Below are 21,276 nucleotides of genomic sequence, written 5' to 3'. Positions count from 1 at the left end.
TTCTCGCGGCTGGGCAGCCACGCTAAACATCCAGGAAACAGTGTGCCCATGCACAAAAGCGCACTCGAGCCAGCGTTAGGTTGAGGAGACCTTTATTCAGGGAAAACTGCCAATGTCACGGGAAGTCAATAAAAGAATAGTGGCGCCAAATTCACGACGCGTTTCGGGTTTATCCCTTCTTCCTGGTGAGACGCCAGTGCAGCTACCCGCACCTGCAAACATTTAGTCAAATCTGCCCTCCAATGGGCCAATCAGGTAAGTGGACTTCTTCAGATGTATTCTGGGAAATGCAGTGCGGGTAAGTTTTCGTGCCTCAATGTTCATGCTGCATATGATTCTTACATCTAGCCCTGGATGGGCCTCTCGTGGCAGCAGCAGAAAACAATCATTCCAATCACGCTGCTCCGAGGAACTTGGCAAATTCCAAGCCCCCTGGCCCCCTACAATCAACGGGGTGGTGCACTTCTCGCGGCTGGGCGGCCGCGCTAAACATCCAGGAAACAGTGTGCCCATGCACAAAAGCGCACGTCGTGAATTTGGCGCCACTATTCTTTTATTGACTTCCCGTGACATTGGCAGTTTTCCCTGAATAAAGGTCTCCTCAACCTAACGCTGGCTCGAGTGCGCTTTTGAAAATGTCCTGGAATGAAACTCCCCAGACGTTAGTTGTGGAGATAGCCATCTCCCCTTCAGAGCTTCCCATAAGTCCGGTCAAACTAGACTTCTGAGCTACTTTGAGAACCACATAAATTGTAGAACAGATTAGTCTCATAGGGCTATGCATCCAGAGATAAGACAAGTGTTTAGGAAAGGAGTGAGTGTTTTAATGCAGTGTTTACCTTGAAGCCAGAGATGGGGTCCCTGGTACTTGGAAAAGCTGTGGAGGAAGCCAATTTGATTGGTGATACCAGTTTGGATCTTGCACCATTTCGATGAAGAAATTGAAGGCTAAGTGTAGCACTGTGCAAGCACAAGATAATTAGAAAGCCTGCCTGCTGCTTGTACACGTTTAGGAATCGTTTAATAGGAAGCTAAGAAATTTGTTTAGCAAAAAACTGAATGTTTCCTAGCTATCGTAACAGAAAGTTTCATTTCTATTAAGGACTTGGAGGCTAAGATTATGCTTATCTCTCTCCAGCAGCCACAGTCTAATGACAATAAACTACATTTCCCAAAAACCTTTAGGAGAAAAAAGAACAAGCGTTTAACCAATCAAATAGTGTATTGTCCATAAAGTCCTCCTTCAAAGTTCATGCCTCCTTTTTCTTCTTGTGGTAAGTGCTATAATCCAAATCAGACTATTCCAATTTAGTGGAATCATTGCCTTTAAAAAGAATATGGAGAAATATATTTGAATACTGAAAACATCCACAGACTTCAAATAAAAATACCTTAAAATAGCCCATACTTTAACCAAATATGTAAATATATGTATTTTCAGGGCTGACAACATTTATATGCATATGTAAAAAAACATTGAGAAAAGGTGATCGATAAGAGAAAGTAATTACTTAAAGAATTTACAGCTTCTTACTCAAATCCTGAAGAAATATGGGGTGAGATGATCTACCTTGATCATTTGAAGGGATAATCCTCGCCTCCAAATCCTTAATAGAATTACAACTTTCCATTACAATAGCTAGGAAGCTAGGACATTTTATATTCTTTGTCAGGACCAGAGGTGAGGATTTTGCTTGTTAAGGGCTTGACTACTACTGCGGGCAACATCTAACACTGATTTAAATTAATACCTCATATAAGTAAAATCTTAGGACCTGTCAGCTGCGTTTAAAATATCCTCTAGTCTGCGGCGCTAAAGAGCCTAGCAGCAAGATGGCTACATCATAGTGAGGCTCTGCCAGCCAACTTTATAATCCAGCACAAAACTGCCATGCCAGGTCGCCATACACTGTTTAATGGGCTTTCCATCACGTCCCAACTGATTGCGCAGCAGGAGATGCCACTATTTTGGCGGTAGCAGCTGCGGGACAGTGAAGCTTCAATGTAGTCAGCCACGGCCTAGAGAGTGTCTTTGGCCCATCCCCCCACGACGGAGTACTCTATGGAAATTGCAGACCCCGTGCTCCCAGGACTTCGTGCTGCTGTCACCGTGTGACCACACAACACCAGCTGAGACGCTGCCGCCTAGGAAGAGCTTTGCTGACAGCACCTGCGCTTTAATAGCGGGAGCCTTTGTGCTGGGAGCAGCCAACAACCATCAACTCAGAAGACCCGCCTCTTTATGCTCAACACCCAGGGGCTGCCATGGCCTGGGGGGGGAGCAGTGCAGCAATGAGGGCCTGGGCGAACACTACCTTGTGGTGTGGCTACCCTTACCTCTCCAGCTAGCACATCAGATGAGGCGAGTCCAGTGCTGTGGAGGCCTCCGCGGTGGGGTTTCCAGCACACCCGCCACACTATCACCCCTGGGGATTGCGCTGAGCGTGAGGACTAGATGAGGTGCCAGAACTTGTCTGCCAGGGCCCGAGGCTGCATCCCATGTTTGCATCCCTAGAGAGGCTGGTGTGCTGCCCCCCCCTCCCAAACTGGTCAACATTGGGGTGCGTACAGGTGGAGGGCCGGCAGACATTGCCTACATATAGGGCCTGACTGGTGATCCCAGAGCGGACACTAAGGGGGCAGGTGAGAGATGGTGAGAGGCGCATTCAGGCAGCGAGGGTTCCCGGTCTCGAGTGGCAGTGGCTATGACCCTACCTGGGGCCCCCTAATGCTTTGAAGACCCCGTGAGATGCAGAAGGGGCCTCCTGGGGCGGTCTGTGGCCCCAATCTGCCAAAATGTGTTGCTTGTCAGCATGGACCCCCCTCACCCCGCTTCAGGCCTGCTCATGCCCCCTAACTGGTTACTGCTTGACTATGGGGTGAAGCGGCCCCCCTGGGACACCTGGAGATCACAGCACCCTTGAGCCATACACAGCTTGCCGTCTGGGACATGGAGGTTGCCTGCAACTGCGCCTCAAAGGGCCTGAGCATCTCCATATTCGCACCTGCTGACTCCCTTGGCACGATCTCTGAGAGGTGTCCTTACATGCGCTCCTTGGGCCCCCGGAGTGTGAGACCTGAAGGTAGGAGACCTCAGTGAACAGTCCTCTCCTCTGCTAGCACACCATGGGGAAGTTGGAGGGCCGCTAGTCCAAACTGGTATTACAGAGGAAACTCCAAACGCTCCACACAGACCACAACAGGGATGCTGACACCCCTCACCCAGAGTTGTCCCAAACCGCCAATGTGCAAGAACTAGACATCAAAATGATGCTTGTGGACGTAAGAACAGCCTTCACACAGAGATGTCAAACAGACTTCTTAATCAGTCACATTAACTACATTAATGAGAGAGTGGACAAACATGACGACTGCTTCGACCATCTAGAGACCCGCATCTCCGACGTGGAGTACACACAGACTGCCTCAGGTGAGCACCTCCTACACATGGGTAAATTCGTGGAAGTCATTAAGCAGAAAAATGAGAACCTTGAGGCACTTTCTAGGTGCAACAATCTTTGCATCATCAGGGTACCTGAAACCACTGCTGTTGACAAAATGGAAGATCACGTTGAACACATGCTACGGTCACTGTTTGCAGATGCTCTGTTGATGGTCTTCATCTTGGAAAGAGCCCACCACTAGCTTGGTCCTCGCCCTCCGGGTGTGCTGGCACAAACCATAGTGGCAAGACTAACAAATTACAGATACCGCGACACAGTACTACGGCGTACCGTCCAATATCAGGACATCGATCGTTCCTTATACCCGACTTCACACTCGCAGTACAGATGGCCTGATGTGAATTCCTCACCACAAGACGTTTGCTCTGTAAAGCTGGAATACCTTGGTTTCCAATGTACTCGGCCAAACTACGGATTCAGCACAATCTCAAGCCTCATTATTTCACCAGCCCCAAGGCAGCGATTAAGTTCTCTCGTCAACTATCCAACTCTGACCCCCGCACGGGGCCTGCCTCGCAAGAGGACGTCGATCTAAGCAATAATGAATGAGAAGCCACCCGCTTCGAAGCAATCGCCCAGCAGGAGTCTTGCCGTCGACCTCAGTCCTTTAGTTTCTCCATTGCTAGACCTCATGATAGAACCTTGCTGATACTATCCATGCAGGACATGCCCTGATGCGATTATGAAGATGGAACACTCATGACGGAACTGCACGACCCCCACTAGGGGGATCTTCCACTGCCTGTTGGCCAAGCCACTTAATCCACAACTAGGCAGGGTGCCTGGCTCTTTGTTGCCTCACAGTGTTATTCCAACTGTATTCTGCTACTGTTTGGGAGTTATTTTGGGGGTGGGGGAGGGATTGTGTCTCTCAACCGTTTTCGGGGGTTGAAGTGGGAGGAGGGTGGGTTTGTAGGTTTGTTTGCTTTTCCCTGTTTGTCACTTCCCTGACCCAGAGATGGCGAGACTTCACACCATCACACTGTCTCCAAGGGCCTGCAAGCAGCGCTCTGACAGTCTCTAATATGGCCAGTATTCCATACCTAGTCACGGGCTGACCGCCGTCCGACCTGGAATATCCGCTGACTAAATAACTGACGGAAAGCCCGGCTGGCCCACTCATACATCAATAGACACCACACTGACATCTGGTTCCTGCAGCAACTCCAGTTAACCCCGGAAACTGCTCCACGCCTTCAGGCAAGGTGGATTGCTGAAACGTACGCGTCCCAGAACTTCAGCTACGCTCGGGGAACTGCCATGCTTATCCGTAAAGGACTACCCTGATGCTTGCAGCAGACACGATGTAATAAGGGGGGGGCGCTTTGTAATATCTGCTGGCACTCTGCACGTGCACCCAGTCATCCTAGTCTCAATATACAGCATCAATATCAACAGGCTAGGGTTCTTTGCGGAAGTTTGACGTCTAATTGCCACCATGGGCCCTGGAAAAATTTTCTGGTGTGGCGATTTAAAGCACCTTTTTGCATAGTATGAATGTAGTCCGTTGCCCGATAGACATTTACCCCGAAGAAGACCCTAGATTTTTTTAGGCTTATATAAAGGTCGAAACATATTGGTAAGAGATGTTCCTTAGGTCAGGCGATTCATTTATTTTCGCTAGATGACCACACTTTGTTACTTTTTAAAGTAATTTTTTAAACATACCAGTGGTACTCACCAAATAAAATAATATTTTGAGTATACCTCTAGGTATATTTCATATTCACCCTGTACGTAAAAAAAACAGGACCAACTGGATTGTCCTGTGCACAGATTTATAAGAACTCCCAGGGCTAGATAAACGTCCCTCGGTTGAGTCTGACGGATTGGAATTGCTCCTAACCCGGTGTGAAGGATCATCAAATGATGAAGCATGCCTTGATAAGTTGAGGGTGAGACAACCTCTCAAAAATCTTTTGATGACCCACAACCAGGATAGGCCAGATAAACCTAATTGGACCCAATTGGCCCCAAAGACCCTCATGTCTCTTACTTGTGTTGTACAGTTTTTGGAGGAAAGACTAAAGGTGGAACCTGCCTTACTCTCCTTATAGTGATTTAGTGGCGATTTTAACGTCATCCATGATCAAACTACAGATCGCTGTAGTACCGCCAGATGACCCCACCCCAATGCTGTAGCACAGCTCCACATGCTCATGTGCGACAACTGCCTGCCCGATGTCTGGCGACTAAAGCATGCTGACAGCGCAGCGGGCACTTGCATTATGTCCACACATGGTACGTGGTCAGGGATAAACTACTGATTGATCACCCATGATTCCCTCACCTGGGCCGCAGATGTGGCGCATCTACCCCACACTCTCTATCAGATCAGATCCCAGTTCTACTAGAGTTGATTTCCCCCGTTGGCCACACTGCATGCCTTCACCTGGCTCTTAACACACAATGCTCTCTGTGACCCTGTCTTCCAGATGATGTCTGAATGCCAAACGTTGACTTCTACACACAATGAGGGCTTGGTGGACTCTCAGGCGACACTGTGGGAGGCCTTTAAAGTCATCATCCGCAGATTAGTGATACAGTCAGATATACTCAGAGCGATACGAACGCGACTATCCGCCCTGGAGTGGGGAATCCAAGCCCATGCGCTTGATTTCGTTGCGAAACATAATTTACTGGCCCTCGCTGCCATTAGAGAAAAAACTCTCGGCATATGACAAGGAGGCCCAGAGGGAAACCTGTTACCTCCATCAGGAAGCGACTGTGTAGCGGTGTGGCAAGGGCGACCTATATGGTTGAGATTGTTTATGACTAGCAGATTAGCTAGACGAAACTGAAGGCGTATTGCAAACCATGACCTTGTTCTATTTCCAGCTGTACAGTGCTGATGTAATACCTGATACTGTGGCTCTTAGCACCTACCTCGACACGATACTCCTGCTATGGCTCAATCCTGCCCACTTCATGTACCTAGACGCTCCCTTCACAGTGGAGGAAGTGAACCAGGTGATGCAGAGCCTCCACAGGGACAAAGCACTGGGACATAAAGGTCTCACCACATCCTTCTACAAAGAGTGTGCTGTGATCCTAGCAACTCGTCCCCTGGCTTTGTATGAGGGCTCCCTGAAAGGTGGTGTGCTCCTGCCGTCTCTGTGGGAAGTGGTCATTGTAACAATACTAAAACCTGATAAACCTGCCAATTGCTGTGACTCATACCTCCCGTTGTCAATGATAAACGTTGATAACAAAATATTTGCTAAACTCCTTGCCAACCGGCTACCTCTGCTACTGCTGGATATTGTCCGCCTTTACCAGTTGGAATTGGTTCCGATCCGCTCCACAGCACATAACCTCCGCACGATGTTCACCCTCATGCATGCCATAGATCTCCAGCTGGCCGTGGTTGTTGCCTTGCTTGATACCACTAAGACATTTGACTCCCTAGAATGGCCATACATATTCCATCGCCTCCCGCGACTCGGGCTTAGCCCGGTTCTTGCACTTGTTCCGCCCAATATATAAATCCCCGACCACGCGCCTCCGCCGTAATGGCACAACCTCTGCCACATTTTCGGTCACCTGCGGGACTAGGCAGGGATGTTCCCTATCCCCTGTCCTATTTGCTTTATCGATGAAGCCACTGGCTGCCAGGCTGCATCGGCACCACGCTCACAGTGGGCTCAACTTTACTGCCAGGCGGATCTTGGTGTCAATGTATGCTGACAATATTTTGTTCTATGCAAAGGAACCCCTAACAAATCTGTCTCCCATAATATGCAAAGTAGTAAGGTTTGCCAAATACTCTTGCATGAATATAAACTGGGTTAAATCTATCTTATTCCCCCTCACTCCTGGCATGCAACCGTTTGAGGCCAACTTCCCCCTGCAGTGGGTCAATTAACCATTTCGCTATCTGGGAATTTGGCTCAGCTGCAATAAGGGCAAACTCTGGAAGGCAACATATTGACGGGCTATGCCCTGGTTTGAGGAGCAGGTCCTGACCTGTTCCCATCTTCCCCTCTCCATGGTGGGGAGGATAGCCATTGCTAACATGATGGTCCTGCCCAAATTCTTATATCTCTTCCTCAATCTCCTGCTTCCGCTCACCACACAATTTATGAAATAGCTGCACTCCAATTAGCTCTCCTTGGCCTGGGCAGGAAACAGCTGTGTATTGCATGTGAGACACTTACCCTGCCCTTGAGGCAAGGCTGCCTGAATGCGGCTGGCATGTGCCTATACGCTGTGGAGGCTGACCTTGTGGCGCCCTGCCCTTTAACTACTGTACTATATCAAATTTCTGAAACTCTGCGTGCCAAGATTAACACCGTGGCCTGCGTTCGCTGGGCGTGGGATGGCCTGCATCGACTCGCCCAGCTTTCCTGTATATCTGCTCCCTCTATGCCGCTCATGCGAAATCCCTTACTTCCACTGCTGTAGGAAGAGGGTGCTAGATGGTGATTCCATCAGCGCGTCCTCTGTTTTTGCGACTTCAACCCAGAAGCTCACTGCTTGCCCCCCATTGAGGCTAACGAGGGCCCCCAATCCTGGGTGCTGGATGCCCCTCTCTACCATCAGCTTCGATTTACATGCTGTGCGATACGTTCCCGGTGACACCCCCTACACCACATGCCCCCCTACCCCCTCATAAAATGGTCATCCGACTATATGCCACAATGCAGGACAAGGCGCTGGCATGTAGACCTGAATCCTGCCATCTCCGAAGCACAGTGGCTGTATTGATGCAATCAGACTGCGGCATTGTTGGCCAACTACATACTTTAGGTCATTCACTTCAAATTTCTGAATAGACTATACCAGACCCAGTCCAATAGCATCGCATGGGCCTGCTCGAGGAGGTGTGCTGCCCCACTTGCCACATTCTTGCATCTCACTCGGGACTGCCTGCATGTAACTAGCCATTGGACCGTGATTTATGGTGCCCTTCACCCAGATCACCAACCACCTGCCATCTTTGACCCCACTGGCGGGACTTCTGGGATATGTAAAAGATGCCCCCCCCCCAAGAGCCCAACGCCTCACTGTGATGCTACTGTTACTGGCTAAAAAGCGGATGGCCATCCATTGGGGCTGTTATGAGCCCCAATTTACCCCAATATAGGCCTAGGTAGCTGTACGACCTTTTGCATACATTTGTCCTACCTTGCTCTACATAACTGCTCTGGTGCTGACCTTTTCCCTAGTTATATGCTGAATAAATGTTGTGTGGTTTTCTCCGAAAACACGCCTCATTTATCATGCATGAGGGTTCTTGGTATCACACAGCAAGATTACCATCTTCTGTATAATAACTCTGTACAAAAGTCACCACTATTGTCATCCTTGAATGACAGGCCCACAGTACCATTACACATCTAAGGATACCCCTCTGAGGGTACCTTTTGGGTATATAAGCACCACAACTTCGATAGGCAAGCCAGGGGAGAAGTTTCCATGCCAACACGAGACGCTGAAGTCCCTGTACACAAAAACTCCAGCAACAGTGGTCTGACATCTCTTGCGGGGTGTCCAACTCGAACCAAGACGGGGGTCCTTCGTTCTTTCCCATCAGGTAATGTGGTTGGCTCTTTCCTAGGGGAGTTCTTGGCTTCACACCTACATACATGTTAGGTACACTTAGGTACAATTATCTAGGGTAGGCATCTTTGGAGTACGCTTGATTATTGCTATGTATCAATATGCCTGCATGTATTCACTGTTTTAGCAGCATGGTAGAATTTAAACTTTTTTTTATGGTACTTGCAATCGTATACCTCTGTTTCTGTCTAATGGTTGTCGCAGCACGCGTATTTTTTACTAGAATTATGCTGGTTCAATAAATACTTATTGAAAACGCCCCTATCGTTTATTCTGTTTATCTTTCTGAGACCGAGTGAGCATGAGTGACTGGACGGAAAGTACTGTACTGTATCCCAGATCCCTGAAGGATCAAGTGTTGTCATGTTCGATAGTTGCCAGAAACTATTCACTCCTCGGTAAGGTTAGGGGGCTTATAGTGGCACTGTGATCTTGCTGGTCTAAAGGCTAACCTATCCTTTGGGGGTGTCTGGAGTCAGTCTGGATACCAATCCCTTAGTTTATGTTCTTTAAACGTGCACATTCTATGTATCATTAGGAACTACGCTACAGGTTAGGCAGCCTGCACCAACACTTGTTGACTGGCTGCAGGATGCAGAGTACTGCCAGGAGTAGCTCTCTTACTATTGGGAGCTCATGCCACCACTCTCAGGGCAGAAGGGCATTTGGGAACCACTGATGTTTGAACTGCGGCACAAAGAGAAAGATGCTGCTTTAGAAATGGAGGGGACTCCTCCAGATTCAGGGACAGAAGAAGAAACCCCCGCCCCCCTGCCGAGATGAGGCATCCAATCTCTGATCGTTTGAGCTTCATGCATCCACCATTGAGACTGTCTTGCTCTGCGTTATCCACAGCCTGTTTGCCTATGTGTCCTAGACAATCCTACTGACAAGATGTTTCACCTTTCGCCAAATTGTGAGATCGTATAAACTGATGTATACTGTATGTCCCCTGCTTTCACCTTTCTCTCCTTCTCACCCTATTTTTGCAATTGATTACCCTGTTGGTTTATTTTCTTAAATACAAGTTAAAAAATCCCTGTAGGCTGTCTCCTAAAGAAAAAGCTGTACAGGCCATAGCCACTCTACCTGAATGTACACCAGAAGACTTGGTATTAAACCCTGCTTCCTGCATAACCCAACCTACCCATCTGGCAATGGTCGGGAAAGAAACTGCCTTGTGTGGCTTACGAATAGAAATTAACTATTGATTTTTACCCTCAGTCATGTTCTCCTAATCCATTGAACATTATACCACACACAACTTAGAAACATCTCTGAAAGCAAGGTACAATACCACTCTAGAATTACATTCTGTTCTCCTATAAATGTTAAAGGTAACCCCATCTGGGGTTAATACTCTACCTGTTGCGTCAAGGGATCTTGCATACGAGAACCTTCTACAAGACAACAAGCAAAGAAGCATCGCTAACTTTGCAGATAGCTCCCTTCATGACAAGTATTTGTTGCTTTGCTGGGAGAGGAACAAATTTAAGACTTTGACATCCCAAATGTTAAAATATCTAGGTTCTGGAGGGAGAGAAAGACTAACACCTTTGTGCAATTTCCTGACTAAAGGATGTTACCCAACAGGGTTACCAGTAATTGGGTCATGACCTGCTGAGATAGCTGAGTATTTACTGACCTGTAAGCCATTCCTTGTCCCATAATGTCTGCTAGGAAATTCATTAAACTTACAACATCTGACCCCACTGAATCCACACTCGTACGCATACACCATTGTACCCATTTGGTCCATGCCAGTTTATATCTCTTAACTGTTCTATCCGCCCATGCTCTAGAAAGGAGGGAATGAGCCTACCTTGAAAGGCCAAGGCTTTCCGTCTTTTCCTGTAATCCTCCAAGCCATCAGTCATAACGTGCCCTCTATCACAATGTGATGAGGCATCCCTAAGGAATCTTGTGGAAGATCTGGGAGATGAGGTAGAGGGATTGGAAAATCCCAGAAAAGTGTAATCAGAACTGGATACCATACCTTAGCTCTAAGTCACCACCTATAGGTCCATCATATGTCATCATTGGAAGTTGATGGTCTAACCTGGAGGCAAAATGATCTATCAAACAGTCCACTGATCCTGGAGATCTGGTCAAAGATCTTTGGCTAGAGCTTTCAAGCACTTGCATCTTTAAAATGATTAGATTGCCAATCCGCCACCATGTTTGACCTCCCCTTCCCATTAGAGGTATTCTGCTATAACAAGATATTTTTCTCCAGATATATTTCCCAGAAGTTCCTGGCCAGGTCCACTAAAGTCTTGGATCTTGTTCCTCCTAGATGATTGATACAACGAACTGCCCCAACATTGTCCATCTTCGGGAGTACTTTGGATTCAATCTGTCTCTGGTCCTAGATTGTACAGCAAAAGAGCTTGCTGGGAGTTACAAGAAACTGACATCTAAATCTCTCTCCAAGGATCACCATCTTCCTCCTGTAGTAAAATCTCCACACCAAGCTCCCCAGCCCTTCTTGCTTGCATCTTATTCGACGATGATGTTCGGACTTGAACCGAAGATAGCTCCTCCGTTCCTGACTTCTCTATTGGATAACCACCAGGTTATTTTGTCCCTTGCTTCCTGGGATAGACGTACCTTCTGATAATAAGAGAGGCTTTTCCTGAGATGATCTGCTTTGAGGCACAGAAGAGCCTTGTAATGAGGAGGGCCTGACAACATGGCATGTATCCGCCAGCCTTGCAATCTCCTGTTTAGTATAGTTACTGTTTTTATTTTTCTAATCTTTCTGGATGGGAGACTGAGAGTGGCTTTTACTGAGTCTATCACAAACCCTAGGAAAGTGGTTTTCCTTGTTGTAAATAAACAGGATTTCTTTTAGTTTATAATTATCGTAAATCTTCCAGAAGGGATACTTCTCTTTGAAGATGTCCTAGTAAATTTGGAGAACATTGATCCAAGAGTAGTGTATCCACTATATAGACAACAAGACACGTTCCCTGGGCGCTAATATATTCTATTGCCATTTGGAGCACCTTGGTGAAGCACGATGGTGCTGAAGAGAGACCGATTGAGTTTTGAACTTGTACACCTGGGAACCCCAAATGAATTGCAGAAATCTGTAACGAAGAGGAAATATCAAAATGGAAAGGTAAGCACCCTTAAGATCCAGACAGCCATCCAATCTCCTTGTTGTAAGAGATCTTAGAGGAGATGAATACCTTCCATTTTGAAGTGTTGATAAACGAGCCATTCATTGAACACAAGTTGAGCACAAGTCGTAACCTCCATCCCTTTTTCCACCAAAAACATGTTGCTTAAAAAACCTGGGATGAAGTGAGGTAGGAATTCTAGCATATTTTGGAAGAAAAACAGAGATTTCTCTTTATATCGTAGTGATATCTTGCTGTGAAAAAGCTATTGTCCATGTTTCTGAAATTTGAACAGGGATTCCCAGAAACGTGATTCAGAAACCTTGTACTGTCTTACGGGCCCAAACATCTGAGTTAAAAAGCCACCAATTGTGAACAAATTGTGCCTACCTGTCTCCCACCTTTTAGTTGGAAAGAACGGATAAAACTCACCTGAGTGAGCTGATCCCGAAGTACCTCCTAAGAAATGGCTTCTGCCTCAATTGTTCCTCTGGAACCCTTTAGTTGAATGGAATCCACCAGCTCTTGACACATCCTACCACTGTCTGCTCTTGGCTCCTTGACCTCTGGAATGGGCTTTGTGGGCAAAATGGATGGCTGCGCGCACCCAGCCATGACCGACAGCTGCAAAAATCTTTGAGGAAATAAACCCCTTATTGATGCTTGAGTTTTGTCAAGAAAAGTGAATGTGGCCAAAAACCTACCCAATTCCTTCCTAAATGGATCCCCCAAAAGACTCCTTTGTGCCACTGGGCTAGCCTCGGAAGTAGAGGGATCCCCTAACTTTGGGTCCCCATAATAAAGAATGAGCTTCAAAAAAAGGTTACAATTTGCATTGTCCCCTTTTGAGCCCATCTGGAAAGGACGTCTGAAGGAATTGGATAGCCTGAGTCTTTAGCCTCCACAGCCATATCCAGGATCTTTGTTAATGGAACTGTTATGCCAAGAAACGTATCTTGGCATGAATGCCAGGAAAGATTAATGCTCTTCTTAGAGTCACAAATATACTTAGCCAGTAAGGTGGCCATATGTGCATCAATTGCTGTAGTGAGAGCCACTTTTTCATCCAAAGAAGGGCGAGGACAATGGGCCCTGAGGCGATTGCGCCCTTCCTTATGTAACTGTTTCCGTAACCTACTTGCTAAATTCGCAACTACCCAATAGGTACCCATTCCTAAAGGAACCAGCTCTTATGATTCCTCGTGTGAGGAGGAACCTAAATAATGTTCCTTTAAAGGCTCTCTAAGAGATTTTAGAGTCTGTTTTAATGATGCAAAAGCTTCTAGATCAACCTCTTGTACATCTTTCCTCTTCACAGTGACTTTTTGGGGGATGTTTACATCAGGTTTCTCCAGAGTTGGAGGGTTTAAAGGTGATCTGTGAAGAATTTCTCTTTGGAATATAGGTTTTCTACATTTGCGCTCCAACATGGCTAATTTCTTCTCTAAATGAGACATCATAGTAGGTATTACCTTATAAATTGAGGCATGAACAACCTCAGAAGAGTCCTCATCCTAAAGAATAGATTTTAGAGCTGGACGAACCCATACACACCACACACTCTCCCCTTACCGAGGCAAACCCTAGGACCCAATGACGCCCTGTTAAGTTAGAAGGCAGCCAACCCGGGTCAACGTTTTAAGCGCCCATGTATAAATACCCCCGGGCATGGAAAAAGCATAGTAACTATTGAAAGAGAATTGATCTCTATTACAGACCCCAAGAGGGGTGTCAGACTCCACGGGGCGTTGGTTGTAGAAAAAAAAAGCTGCTCAGTGCGGTGCTCCTTTGTGGTAAGAGTTTGAGTGCTGTCAGATGACGGCTGTTGTTCACGGGTTCACGTCTGCACCCAAGCAAAATACACAAAGCTGACCTCAAAAGAAACGCTGAAGCGTTTCCGCAGTCACTAAACACACAATAAGTGCAATAAAATATAATTAAGCCTTAACTATAAACCTGTACAAAGAAAAAATGAAAATTATTTTCCTGTCCTCCGACGAGAAACAGGAGCACTTGACGGCTGCTGGAGCAGTGAAGAAAGCGGGGCATGAACATTGAAAGACTTTATGGACAAAACTCCATTTGATTGGTTAAATTCTTCTTTTTATCCTCAAAGATTTTTTATAAATATGTTATATTGTTGTTATAAGACTATTAATGCTGAAGAGAATAAAAGTAGAAAAAGGAGCTCAATCCTAGTCTCCGGTTGTGCTAGAGTGTTTTGGGATGGTTGCGTGCAAGTGAAAATCTACGGTGCTTTGCCTTCTTTCGCTAACGCCACCTCTTTGAGAAATAGATGGCAAAGGGTGAAACATGTTTTGATTTAGATAAGCCATTTATCGTAGGGTGTCAAAGCAGTTCTTGGGATCAAATTGAGTATAGACTGAGGACCAAACTGTTTCTATGTGTACAGGCACTAGGTGAAGAATATCTTCCATAAGGTCTTATCTAAATGTCAATCATTCCTAGTTTGATTACACCATTGCTCATTATACAGTAACAGTACTCTTGGCAAACTAACTTTTAGCTGTACCCACTCTGGGATTTTAATTTTACCAGCTGCTGTTTCTAAAAGACGACTGGGCCCAAATGCACATCAGTAGCATAAATTGCGTTTAAAGATGTCATTTATTCCCCCATGACTTTGCAAGCAAATGTTTATGGATCAAACAAAGATGCCAATGATGACTAAATATTGCTTGCTACAATCCCCCTCCCCCCCCCCCCCTCATTTGCCTTCCCGTCAGCATATTTTGTGAGGTATTTCACTATGGTAATCTGCATATTATATTTAATTGTTCAGCTTCTTAGGTACTTTGGTTTTTTAAATGCTCATTGTGTTCTCAAATGTGGGCCTCAAAGCAGTCTCGTTTTAATTCACTTCATTATTAAAATAACGAATTGTTAGTCTTCGTGTGTTTTCTGTGTCATATAGCCATGCTTTTACCTTATTCCAGATATATCCAGAGCAATTGAATTACTGGAAAAACTTCAGAGAAGTGGGGAAGTTCCGCCGCAAAAACTGCAAGCTTTGCAAAGAGTCCTTCAAAGTGAATTTTGTAATGCTGTGAGGGAGGTGAGTAAGTGGATTTATTTTTGATGTTGTACGCATTCAAACTTCAAAACTCTGTAGCTCATTAAGTCTTAAAACAAGTATTGGCAAAGCCAATCGTTCCAGCTTTACTGTGCCAACACATATAAATACCCGCATTAACAAACACTGTTTACAGTCGTTGCATGTACAAATGCTGTTTATCACTTTAAAGCCTACCATATTGGCGTTGCTAGTGCTAAAGGATTGTTTTCTGTATAGAATGCATATATAAGCTAAAGAATTGAATGTGACAAATGGGGTGATGATCATGCTTGCTGAAAATCAATATCAAACGGCCAATAACATGAGGTGAGAAGATATTACTCCCGTGGGTGAGGCCAAAGCCCACTCTATGTAGGTTTTTTGAAGAACTGGTGACAATCCATCTCGCAGTCAGCTAAACTATAAAGCCTGACCTAATTTATGATCCAGAGGCTTTTCATTTTCAAGTAGTAAACTTGTGTTTGTCACCTGTCTACTATGGAGTAAAACAAAGTGAGTTTTATGAGCTAGGAGGGAACAATGAATATGGATAGCGTTTGTTGGCACAGAACAGTACTGATGGAGGTTTCTTTGAAGAAGTTAATAACTAGCGAAGCCGTATACACCTGGTTGTAGCGGTGGTGTTCAGTGTTATAAGAAGGGACAACTTAATTGTAAAGGTTAAAAGCAGTCCTCGATTCCTACTTTGCTAACCTGTGCCAGTGTGGTCCAGACGGCTTCTACATCTGGTCCTATTGAGTGGGCAACATGCTGTGGGAAATCTTCAAACCAGACCCTAACTTGTAGTTTTTGTTCTGTTAGGGCTTGCGCTGACTATTATTCCGTTCTAAAAAATAAAATTGCATTTTGTGAGTGTGGTTTGTGTCACTGAACACAATTATTAAGTTCCTTGATCTGCTTAGCCTAATGTTGGGCATAGATTGCGCTCTTGATTTATTATGCAGTTCTAGTATGCACCTTTATAGACTTGAGCTCTAGTTAATTATTAAAACCTGTTTAACTCTTGCCTACAGGCATATTTAGTTGTCCGAAAAACGTTTGTAATAAAGAAAAACTGAATATATAGGGGGAGTTTTACTTACCCCTCTACATCATTGCTTTGTCATTCATATTATGGATCAGCTACTCTTCAGCAAGTGAAAGGTGTCCTGTTAAGTAATAGCAGTTAGCCTCAGTAAAGCATCACCTCATTGTAATGCCTGAGTCCATACAGAGATAAAAGACCAATAAATCGGTCTTCTACCATTGTGCCTCCTACGAAGGACCCCCATGTAACTATTAGGCCAATGTGCAAGAGCCATGAGATTTAGATACATACATTGCTTCAGTTATCCTCCAAGTGCAAGGGCAGCCAGTTCATCTATCCTCACCTGTGCACCGAAAGAGACTGTATTTGCTGCTCCATAAGTCTCTTAGCCAGCAACGCTCCAAATTCTGTGTCGTAAGCAACATTGTACTGCTCTGGAAGGCTTCATTCAGCAGTGCTCCACATGAGGGTTCTCAGCATCATGCTGACAGTTCAATCATTTTGCTGCAAACCCTTCACGGGTATGACACTTACTTCTACGTTCTGGTAGCACAGATGCATGGGTGACTTCTACCATCCTTCAGGTAATAGCTTCTCTACTTGGGCATGGCTGTGAGGTATGTATAGGATGTCATGTGGGCAGGTAAGGGTGGGTTAGCTGGTTTTTCTTCCCCTTCTCCCAGTCATGCTCATCACACAATTGCTGGTGTTCTCCCTCACTTACTCTTTGTCCATCTTTGGGGTTTTGGGGTTGTGAGTATTCACACCCTCTCCATATAGTTGCAAAAGGGGAATGGGCAGCTGTATTTCACTATATACATTCTATTTAGCCACCTTTTTAAGCCTGACCTTTGTTAAATCTTACCCCCCACTCTGGCGGGGTGACTATATTTAAGGAGGGCCGTGTTAACAATATAAGGCGAGAGTACATCAGCTAGGCTCCCATCTTTGAATGGTGTTCATATGATTTCTTATAGATGCATTGAACACATCAAGGAGAATGCTGCTCATTGTACGTTGTTTGAAACTTGTAAGACCAACTTAAATGTGATCTCTGTTACTGCTACAAAAGTCAGAAGATAGAAAACAAGCATTTGCAATGCAATAGGTCTCGCATTTACGTGAGTTTGAGCTATTGACATTGCAAATGACAATGCCTTTTATTTTTGTTTCCGTTTTTAAAACCTAAATAAAAGGCATCGTTATTTACAATGCCAATAGCAAAAAACTCATGTAAATGCGAGACCTATTGCATGGGGGAGGGGGATGACGACAAGGGAAGAACAACAACACAGCCTTCATCTTTCTTACGCTGGTAGTGTATTTATTAGCGCTTAGAAGTCCTGGTGAGGCGCTGCGGCGCTTCTGTGGACAGCAGAATGGTACTTCACGGCTGTGTGTGGTTGGGACAGTGGGGCACAGAGTGAATCATGTGGGTTTGTTTTATTGAGGTGTGTGATGACTAGAGATGCTCTTTTTATGGCTGCGGTGTGTACCTGTGCTTCAGCGCAGGGAGGGCCCGGAGGGAGGTCTCTGGCAGACTTTCTGGGTCATGCTTATAACTTTGGTGTGGGTGGTAAGGTCAGGATTGTGTTTCTTTTCGGTCGGGTGTAATTTGTTAGGGAGAGACAACTATTTAAATTTACAACAAACATCTGTTATTCAGCACCAAGACCTCCTTCTGGGTCAACGCGCGCTTTACAAATACACGTTATGTTGTGTTGTGTTATCCTCCTTCTGAGTACCCGGTGGTCTCTGTTGTTTGTTTGGAGGGTGGACATTTTAAGGAGGTTCACACCGTGTGTGTAGTGGTTGTGTGTGGTTGGGAGTGTGTGGGCTCACTGAGTGTGTTGTGTGGGAAGTGTCTTGGTGTTGTGTGTGATGACACGAGATGCTCTGTGTCCGGCTGCATGTATGTTTGAAGCTGTACTTGAAAGATAAATGCATCAGCGCCCTAGGTGGGCCTGTGGGCAGTGCAGAGAGCCCGGGTGCAGGTGCGTCTGGCCAGGGGTAGCAAGGGGGAGCCTAGATGGGTGGGTGATGTGGTCACTTAGTCCAGGGTGTAGTTGTCATCTGACCACTGCTTTCTGTGGCATTTGAAGCCTTCAGAGTCGGTGGACTAGTGCCCCCAGGTACAGCCCATCCGGGACTGGATAGGGTGGGGGGTGGCCTGACCCTTCTGTGGAATACCCATGTGCGGGAAGACGTGAGGAGGGGCCAGTGATAAAAGCGCTCCTGGTGACGTCATTCAGTTGGGATCAAGGACAGGCTGGGTTCACTCCCAGGTTTGTTACCTCAGTGGATTTCCCAGTAGGGGGCTACACCGTCATTTACCGCCACGCCCTTGGTGAAGATGAGACCCCCCCTCCTCGCTGTAAAGCATCTATGTGGATGTTTGACCAGTGTATTCTTTGGGGGCCCGCCATTTGCAGCCCGGTTTCATTTGTTTCCCTTAAATAATTACATGTGTGCCAGGCAGGGGGCCTCTCCTGTGTTCCTGCTGCTGGTGGTGAACAGGCGAGTGACTGCCAGGCGAGTAAATTCCTCGGGTAAACGCTTCTGGTCCCCAAAGCCAATGATGGTGTCATATTTACTTACAGCCAACTTCTACCTGAGCCTAAATGTGAAAGTCACAGCGCTTAAAGACGGCTCAACGGCGCAATGGAGCTTTCCTTAGCGGACCTTGCTACTGCCTCAGTGTGAAGCCCGCGCATGCGCGCTGCGGTTTACAAAGAGCACCTGTTCCGAGATTAGGTTAGTTTGTAGATATCCCGTGAGGGTATCCAGGCGCTGTGCATGGACACATGTGGGGTAAGTGATTTGCCCAGAATCACAGGATGGTGTGCCGACACCGAGACTCGAACCCGGAACCCCAACTCCCAAGTTGGCAGCTCTGGCCGCTGGATTATAGTATGAACGTAAAGGAAACTGCCACAGATCACATGGATCGCTTTCTGGCACGAGGCTGTCTTGACTAATTAACCTAACACAATGTAACACGTATTTGTAGCCGAATGTGCCTTTCATCCCAGCCGTATTCCGAGTCGCCTTGGGCCTGATATATCCCCTGAGGTGTTAAGAGGCAAACGCGAACGTGACCGCCATTGATAGAGAAACACTGTGTTCTTTGACAAAGAGCGTGCAACGGAGCCCTGTTAAGAGGCGAACACGACTGTAATTGATAGAGAAACGCTGTGTTCTTTGACAAAGAGCGCACAACGGAGCCCTGTTCAGAGGCAAACCCGACCGCCATTGATAGAGAAACGCTGTGTTCTTTGACAAAGAGTGCACAACGGAGGCCTCCTCTACAGGGCATTGCCATTGTGGTAACACAATGAAAACGTGCTTTTGGCTAATTAAGAGACCGTGTCACGCCGCAAGCAAAAGAACCAGTCTGGGTGGGCTGTCGCAGAAGGAGACAGGGCGGTAACAAAAAAGCCTCACTTTCAATCGGAGGCCAGCATAATGATGACGCCAGCCAATCAAAATGATGGGCGTGGCTACAAGTCCACTTCTGAAATGTTATCGATTACTATACGCCTCGCAGAGCGAGGAGCGCATGCGCACTCCAATGCTAGGCGAGACCTAAAAAAGGTCCATGGGATTTGGAAACACCTATCCATTATGTGGCCCTTCTCCACCTAAAGCATTTGAACTTCTGTATCAATCTGCACTAAACGTTCTGGGATTTAACAAAAATATGTAAAGGTTATTTTATGTAAAATTATCTGCAGATCAGTCAGTGCAACAATCATTCGCAAAACCAAAACTCAATTGCTCTGCATCTATTGATCTATCAAGAAGTACAGAGTGGCTAACTACCAACACATACACTAGCTTTACCAAGCTTTGCGCAGGGCCGGCTTTAGGGCAGTGCGACTAGTGCGGCCGCACTGGGCGCTGACCTCAGGGGGCGCTGTATTTATTAATAAATTATGATTGGAGAGATGAGGGGCACTTATGCCCGGTGGTAGTGAGAGAATCAGAGGAGGCGGTCACAGGGTATGGGGGCACCAAAAATGATTGCCGCACCGGGCGCCACCAGCTCTAATCCCGGCCCTGGCTTTGCAATGTTTTGGACGTCAATATATGTTGACCTCACAGGTTGCTTTCTGGAGATCGTGGATTTCTTAGTGGGCAGTACTACTTACAACATTCACATGTACACCGATTCGTTTTTCACACAAATATATAGAAATGTTGGATAGCAACACTTCTATTAACAAATCTCACTGTGTCGAGAGCTCACACAGCTCACACCCAAGTTGACAATCTTCATTGTTAAAAAAGGAAGCTTTTTTTTAATTTTAAGACTATCTTTACACCTACTGCTGTTTAGCTTATCTGGGGATACAATAATGCATGCAATAATGCCTCACTGAACCCCTAAACATTATTCCATCCCAAAGACTTTTAAATGATAGACGAAAAAATCTCGCATGAGCATTATCTTCTGGCAGAGTTACTGACAAATCCTGGCATTTGAACTGTGAGATTTAAATCAATTTTAAATAAATCGAAAGAAACGGGTGACTTTAATTTCAACATAAGCAAAGAAAGCAATGGCTCGTGTGGTGAAAAACAAGTGAATATGCCTGGCTCCAGTCTTGCTGGAAAGGTTTATTCTGAGCCAGAGCTCGTAGGCTTGGAAACACCACAGTTTTGGAGAGACAAGTGTAAGAGCTTGCCACGAAGGAGAGATCTGTCCAAGATTAGTGCGATATATATTTATTAATATCAATTGCTGGCAGACAATCCCCCACTCAGCAAAGTCTGACGGATACTGGAGAGAACCATTTGCGCAGCGATCTACACGGAGGGAAAAGAGCAGTGGCTTTTAAATAACTCGTGCATAAAGACATGAATGCAGACATGGAACAGTAAACATTTTAACACCACACTCATAGGCACCCCTCACACAAAATAACACACATAAACCAAACACTTGACAGAAATGACTTCACAGTTGTGTGCATCAGGTGATCCCAGCGAAGGATGTAG

General features: G+C 46.0%; 1 protein-coding gene across 1 annotated transcript in view; it reads left to right on the top strand.

Moving 5' to 3' along the window:
* LIN7C (lin-7 cell polarity scaffold C) overlaps positions 1–21,276 on the top strand; it is a 165,960-nt gene that overhangs the window by 20,227 nt on the left and 124,457 nt on the right. The window contains exon 2 of the mRNA XM_085643636.1: positions 15,109–15,227. Coding sequence (XP_085499762.1) covers positions 15,109–15,227 — 119 coding nt within the window. The remainder of the gene's footprint in view (positions 1–15,108; positions 15,228–21,276) is intronic.

This window comes from Triturus cristatus, chromosome 3_1 (assembly GCF_964204655.1).
Source record: "Triturus cristatus chromosome 3_1, aTriCri1.1, whole genome shotgun sequence".
Classification (NCBI taxonomy): Eukaryota; Metazoa; Chordata; class Amphibia; order Caudata; family Salamandridae; genus Triturus; species Triturus cristatus.
The sequence above is the reverse complement of the archived record's forward strand: the minus strand, read 5'-3'. Positions and strand labels throughout refer to the sequence as shown.